General features: G+C 41.5%; 1 protein-coding gene across 1 annotated transcript; it reads right to left on the bottom strand.

The window, feature by feature from the left end:
• Positions 1-292: 292 nt before the first annotated feature.
• Positions 293-3015, bottom strand: LOC104602557 (pyruvate decarboxylase 2). Its single transcript, XM_010266284.3, has 6 exons — positions 2341-3015; positions 2073-2236; positions 1312-1962; positions 1104-1221; positions 821-1009; positions 293-708 (listed from the first exon to the last, which is right to left on the bottom strand). The coding sequence occupies exons 1-6, from the start codon at positions 2866-2868 to the stop codon at positions 538-540; spliced, it is 1821 nt and encodes a 606-aa protein (XP_010264586.1). The 5' UTR covers positions 2869-3015; the 3' UTR covers positions 293-537.
• Between the last annotated feature and the right edge of the window lie 4261 nt (positions 3016-7276).

The following is a 7276-nucleotide window of genomic DNA, read 5'->3' as shown; positions in this document are numbered from 1 at the left end:
CTGGTTTAAAAGAAAGAAAGAACATTGTACAATCAAAAACATATCGAATTTCCTTAGGTTCACAGGGAAGAAAACAATTCATACTGTAGAGTATTCCATTAATCTGACATGGGTCTGTATTTTTCCAACTATGAACTTCATAGAGACTAGACCACATCCCGGGCAACGTATTCAGCCAGAGGGCAACTGAGACAGGGCAAGAACGAATACTTCTCTAAGCATGAGACAACCGAAAATTGAAGCTCACAAACTTCAACCCAATTTAAAACGGGTAAGGAACAGAGAGCCTCAATCACAAAATGAAACTTCGTTTTGCTCATTAGACCAATAATTGAAAGGAGAGAACAGAGAAATGGAATGGAGCCTCATTTTCATGAATGTAACTATATAAGTACAACCTCGCTCATTATACCAACAGTTGAAAGGAGAACAGGGAAGACTAAAAACTACAACATATAATCAATTAATCATATACCAAAACCGAATTAAATATTCCCAACCATTTCCATCTAAATCAGCCGGCTAGATCGACGGCTTTTACTGAGGGTTGGGTGGACGACTATTGGCAGCACAGACCCTTGATCCCCATTCGAGCAGCTCTTTGCTTGTGTCATCTTTGTGAACGATTACCTCTATGAAGCACAAGCAATCCTTCTTATCTCCCGTCGCCAACTTAATCGCTTCTACGAGCTCCTCTTCACATCGGACCTGCATCACCACATTTAATTACATTACACAGGGTCGTCTCAAAACTCACAACCAATTTCCCCTGTTTTAACCAAAATTAAAACAATTTCCTTCTCCATGTTTCCAATCCTACCTTGGTTGTCCAGCACTTTCCTTCTCCATTGTGGATTGAATCAACGAATCCAGTGTAGTCCCAGTTCTTGATAACATTGTAAGGACCATCGTGGATCTCCACCTCGATGGTGTATCCCCCGTTGTTAATAAGGAAGATGATGCTTTTCTGATTACAACGCAACATTGTCGACACCTCTTGTGCTGTCATCTGCCCATCAAAATCCTTCAAATATGAGTTCTCTGTAAAGGGTTTATGAATTACTTCTTTAACAGTAAAATTGTGAACAGAGACTATTAGTTACCTGGAAGCTTCCATCACCAATAAAAGCAAGTACTCGCTTGTTGGGCACAGCCTGGGCATAACCAAGAGTTGCTCCTACCGACCATCCAATTGATCCATATTGCATCTGGAACTCATACCTGCAATATATTATTATTGTTAGAGATGCTTATCAAATGCATAGGCCAGAGGGCCACACAAAACCAAAGCTTGCCTTTTCTCTTGCTTACCCGCAACCCTCTGGCAACTTTAGCTTCTGGCAGTTGAACCAGGAGTCCCCTGTATCGGCAATAACGGCAGTGTGGCTTGATACCATCGCCTGTATGTGCTTGAACATGACGTTAACCCTCAGGGGCTCCTTGGGCTTACTTTGGGGGGGCTGTCCATCCGGCACAAAGATTCGATAATAGTTCTCGTATGCTGTTGTGTTGCGTTTAATCCTCTTTGCTAGCCCCCGGAGGAAGTCTTTCATCAGAATACACCCAAAAGCAGGCCCATTGGCAATAACAACCCGGTCAGGCTGAACAATGATCGCTTTCTCCTTCTTGAGGAGTAGAGAGTATCCGACCGAACTATAGTCGTTGAAAATGGGTCCCGCAAATATGTAAGCATCAGCGGATTCCACAATCTCTGCACAGAAAGCAGTGCTCACGGCACCCCAATAAGTACCAATAAAATGAGGATGGTGCTCTGGCACCAACCCCTTTGCCGATGGCATCACCGCAACGGCATAACCAGAGGCATCGGCAAGCTCGACAAAGGCCTTAGAAGCCTTAGCCACCCGGAGTTTCGGCCCACCCACCATGACGGGCTTCACTGCCTTGTCCAGGAACTCCACCGCGGCCTCCACCGCTGCTTCTAGACCCATTTGATTACTTAACCTGAATCAAAACAAAACCAAGAGAAATAGATATCAGATTCCTCTTCTATCAATGACATATAGATCACGAAGAGAGAACATAAAAAAATTTTAAAAAGATCATCATATTACTTGGGTGACAGGGAGAATGGGACAGGCACCCCGCTAAATGTAGGATGAGGGATTCCCGCCAAATTACAGCTCACACTAATATAGACCGGCTTGCTTTCTTTCAAAGCCGTTGAAATCGCCGTATCAATCAACTCATGAGCATCTTCCAGGTTATTCACCACCGCCTAGATGCAGCAAAGACACACCATAATGACTAATTTTACTATAAACCAATTTAAAGATTACAGAAATTTAATAAACCGATCGGAACGAGGAGAAATAAGTATACCTGGTAGCAGGTAATAGTCTGGAAGCATCGAAGTTCTTGACTAAAATCGGGCAATCCGATGGTGTGGTGAAGAATCCTGTTGGTGCCGTAGTCATTGGAATTGGGGCCACCGACTATGCAAATAATGGGGAGGTTCTCACTGCAGGCACCGGCTATGGCATTAAGAACGCTAAGGCCACCAACCGAGAAGGTAACAACACAAGCCCCGACGCCGCGGGACCTGGCGTAACCGTCTGCAGCGTATCCAGCATTGAGCTCGTTGCAACAACCTATGACTTTGAGAGCAGGCTCGGCGATGAGATGGTCGAGAAGGGTAAGGTTGAAGTCGCCGGGGACAGAGAAGACATCGGTGACACCGATCTGGGCGAGTCTACGAGCGAGATGACGGCCAAGTGTTGCATCGGAAGAAGAAACCACGGCAGGGGTGGCCGAGTTTTGGACAACCGAGACCGCGCCGTTCTGAGGGATGGAGCCTACGTCGTTACAGGCCGGCTTGCCAGCGTCGATGTTTCCGATCTTAGTGTCCATGGAACCAACACAGACAAAGTACAAAGGACTCGGATTTATTTATCGTACACTTGTAGGGTTGTGGAGAAGGTTTTTTGAGGGTGAAAGAGAGAGAGATTTTGCTAGAGATCGAGGATGTGTAGGTGAAATCTGTCACTGAAGACAGATGAGCGAGTGAACGAGGAGGTTTATTTATAGGTTGTATCATGTATGAACCTATAAACTTTGAAGCGGTTCGTGAAACCAGGGGCGGTGGGGTCTAACTCATTTGACGAATGTCACACCAGTCCTTTGCTGCTTCCGTGGTTTACCACGTATGCAAGAAAACCACGTGTTTTTAGTAAACGAAGGCCACGTTTAGCACTCACTTCTGGTACGGAAGATGTTTCCAATGCACGGTGAGATGAGCCTGTTAAGTTGTTGTGAGGCAATCCTGTGTGAGGAGCATATCCAATGCACAGTGGGATGTCTGTCAGGTCGTTTCAGAATTAAATTCTAAAATTATAGCTTAATAGCTCTCCCATAAACTGTATCCTGTTCGTAGATTTAACATTTATTCACGGTCAGAATTCATCTCCTGTACGGTAGAGTTAAAAAGTTCTGAGCTGGGCTGATCAATAATTCTCCCGGGCCCTTGTGAATATGGATTCTACAGTGGGTCCAGAGTCCAACCCTTGTGAATATGGACTCTACTATGGATCCAGAGTCCAGACGATGAGACAAGGCTATTGATGTACGTTTGATTTATTTCATCATTGATGGCCCGGTGGTCGGGAAATTCAGATTCCAATCGGTGAGCTTGTGGCGGGTACAGTAGCCTTGTGAGAAGGTCTAAGATACTTTGAAAGAAGCCTGAGATATTTTCTTCGGCGGTCAGATACAGATACTTTTCGTACTTTATTATTGATTAACGTTTTTTTATTGGTAATAATTTTCTGCTTCATGGAAACATGGGATTTTGGTTAATGGGTCGGAGATTTTCCATTTTCTATGAGCAGAAAAGCAAACATTGTATCGGGACGCCTTTTTCGTTTTTTGTTAATAGGTTGGAGATAAAACACCGCTGGAGACAGGAGCCCAGAACCACTTGTCCCTCAGACTCTAAAGATCCGGTGGTCTTAAGGTCGCGGGTTTTGGGGCGGTTTACAGTAAAGATGGGCATCACCGTGATGGTGGGCGGCCTCCGAAAGTAGTGGAAATGGAACGAGTAACTCTGTGGGCCCGCTTATTGTTCCAATCATGTGGTGATAAGCTACACTTCAAGTAAGTCCTGCCGCGTTGAATCGGTTTTGAAAAATAAGAACGGTTTTCGACCCTTCTCGAAAAGTGGTTAATCCACGGGTTTCAATACCGTAAGCGCATCTTCTGCGAAGATCCTTGCTTCTCAAAGAATCAGGATCCACCACAACACAACCGCAATCAAAGCCAACAAAATAAAGCCCACAAATTCATCATAGTCGTGGAAGAAAGAATGTCCTTGCTAGTTGCTAGTTGCTACTGCGAAACTCAAACTTTTTTGGTTTATTGGGTTCGTTCATTGCTTTAACAATTAACACCATTTGGTTGACTGAGATATTATATATTTGACCAATGACGTTACATTATCAGACCGTGGTTAGAGCTAAATAAAAAAAAAAAAAAAGCAAAGTGTCATTCATATCAAATAGGCTCAAGAGGCATATGTACTGGTGCAAATGAAATTGTATTGCAAATTAATAGAGCTTAAATGAATAATTATATCACAAAATTGAAATTACATTTCGAACATAGGTGGCATGAAGCTGTGATATATCTAAGCATTGCTTAATTGTTGCTGGTAGATTGGTAACGTTAAGACTTAAGGAAAAAAAGCTTTAATTAGTTTCTACAATTAAATTATTAGTAGTAAAATAATCTTCTTTTTATCTGTACTAATATGGTGTTAATCAGACGAATCATACAGTTAGACCAACGGAAAAAAAAAAGGATAAAACCTATAGACACCAGAGAACCTGTAGACCAGCTCTTCAATAACATCGTGAGTGCAACAGCCATAGGTTCTGTTGTAGGCATAGCGATGACAATTTCCTACTATTTGAAAAATAGATTTTGGACCGGGTATAGGTTTTGAGATTTTACAATGTCTCCAGGGATAGGTAAATATAGATTGTCGAAAAAGCATGTGAATTTATGTATTTTTTATAAGTATTTTAAATTATGTAATTAAGTGTTGAATTTAACAATATTTTGAATTTATGTAAAAGATAATTAATAATTTAGGTAATTTTATATGTTTTAATCAAAGAATTAGAAATTGTGATGATTGTTGATATTCTTTTACTTGTTTATTGTTTATATATAATAGAAAAATAATAAGAAAATAGATGTGGGTTTAGGGATGGCAATTTCCCCCGTAAAACCGGGGCCCTGTCCCACCCTACCCCAAACGGGGTGGGTTTTCCCCGACCCTAAACAAGGACAGGGCGGGGATGGGTTTTGTATATAATTCTCCGAACTCGCCCCGAACCCGAAGGTAAATTAGTAAAATATCTCTAGGTTTAATATTGATATTTAAAACATCTCTAACTTTTCCCTAAATTTTTAAAATCCTAGGATCCCATAATTTTATTTTTGAATTAGCCCTAAAGTATTATAATTCAATTCTAAAATACCCCCAAATTCCTATATCCTATGTATAAATTGTCCATAAAATAGATAATTTTTAAGTAATTGTCTTGGAGCAGAGAAAATTCGGGAATTCCCTGCGCTCCAAAACCGCCCTGCCACCAGGGATGGGGCGGGTACGGGGCAAGGTATCGTGACTTCGGGGCGGGGATGGGGAGGGGGTGCCTCGCCCTGTTGCCATTCCTATGTGGGTTCTATACCCAACCTACCCACTCTCAAATGTGAGGAGGACATGGTCAAGGAGGCTTTTGTATTTTCATATGTGGGGAAAGTTTGGATTTTGAAAATCCAACTTGCTACGAGTTTTGGGGAGAGTATGGGTTGGGAGGTCTAGGAAGGTTGGTAGAGTCTAGAATTTACAAAACCCTCCCTAAACCCGCCATTAGAGGTTTAAAATGGGCCATGCTTGGCTAGTATGGAACAACCTGTGTGCAGCCTACAGGCCATCCATCCCACCCTTGGGATATTTTGGGGGGCCGGCCCGGCACAACCCACAACCCGAGCCCATGTGGACCCGTTCCAAGCCGGGGACCAGGCCAAAGCTATTTATTTAAAAATTTGAAAAAAACTTAAAATTTTAATTTTATATGAATTCTGATGTATACAATTGCATATATATACAATAACTAAATAAAATTGAAAAAATTATTTATTTTATTAATATATAATATACTATATATTATATATATAAATATATATAGGTCGTGCCATGGGCAGCATGGCACGATAGTGCGGGCCGTGCTAGCCCTGCCCGCAGACCTAAAACTCCAAGCCTGACACAACCCGTACAAATCGTCAGGGCTGGCTCAAAATCATGCCAGGCCGTAGGTGGCATAGCCCGATTTACACCTCTACTTGCCACATTGCCATCTACCCAGGCATTGTCATATCACCACACAAAGTGAAGCCATTAAAATCTAGGGAAGAAATATTGGCTCCTACCCGGTCGGAGGACATGTGTCCAGTCAAAGCCCCGTTCACTTTTTGGTAAGTCACTTACTTGGGTAAATAAACTTACTTGGGTAACTGCATTTACCCATGTTCTTTTATTTTCCATGTAAATAAGGCAATAATCATTTTAGCCATAAAAGTGTCATTATTAAAAGGGGCATTTTTGTCCCATGCATCCAAAGTATTGGCAACTTTCCCCTAGATACGAAAGTTAATTTAACCACTTACCCAGGTAAGTAATACCTAGTAGGGGTGCTCACGGTTCGGTTCTGGGTTTTTTGAATCGAATCGATCTGATCGGTTTTTTAATATCCGAACCGATTTACCGCGGTTTGGTTTTTTGGTTTTTTTATGCACTCAAAATAAAAAAAAAGGGAAAAAAAACTTCTTGTTATACTAGTTGATCTAACCCAACTAGGGTTTGGTCGAGCTAGTGTGAGGCGCACAGAGCAGAGCTGACATTTGTAAGATACGACAGAAGAAAATGAATAAGGAAAAAATAAAAAAACATTGGATGAGATACATAGTGAATTAAAATAGAAAGAAAATTGCGATATGGTACAAAAATAGAAATGGATAAAAGAATGAACTAAAACAAATCGAAAAACCTCATATTTATTACATTCAGATGGAAAGAAACAACGTGGAGCTAACATTTACAACAACAAAAAAGAAAAAGGAAGACATAGATTGAGAGAAATATGCACTTGCTTGTTGTAGATGCTGAAGTAGACATTGAAAAGGTACCATAGGCTGAATAGAGTTCCGAGAAGTAAAGTTTGGATCATACAGTTGGATTTCGTGTTCTCAAGGA

This window comes from Nelumbo nucifera, chromosome 2 (assembly GCF_055504915.1).
Source record: "Nelumbo nucifera cultivar China Antique chromosome 2, China Antique-T2T, whole genome shotgun sequence".
In the NCBI taxonomy this organism is placed as follows: Eukaryota; Viridiplantae; Streptophyta; class Magnoliopsida; order Proteales; family Nelumbonaceae; genus Nelumbo; species Nelumbo nucifera.
The sequence above is the reverse complement of the archived record's forward strand: the minus strand, read 5'-3'. Positions and strand labels throughout refer to the sequence as shown.

What these genes read in the sequence shown, in the direction of transcription:
- LOC104602557 (XM_010266284.3), bottom strand. Translation starts at nt 2,868, where the DNA reads ATGGACACTAAGATCGGAAACATCGACGCTGGCAAGCCGGCCTGTAAC. An exon ending in CCATTCTCCCTGTCACCCAA is followed by an intron (nt 1,963 to 2,072) that starts GTAATATGATGA and finishes GTTTTGATTCAG; the next exon opens with GTTAAGTAATCAAATGGGTC. An exon ending in GAAAGTGCTGGACAACCAAG is followed by an intron (nt 709 to 820) that starts GTAGGATTGGAA and finishes GTGGTGATGCAG; the next exon opens with GTCCGATGTGAAGAGGAGCT.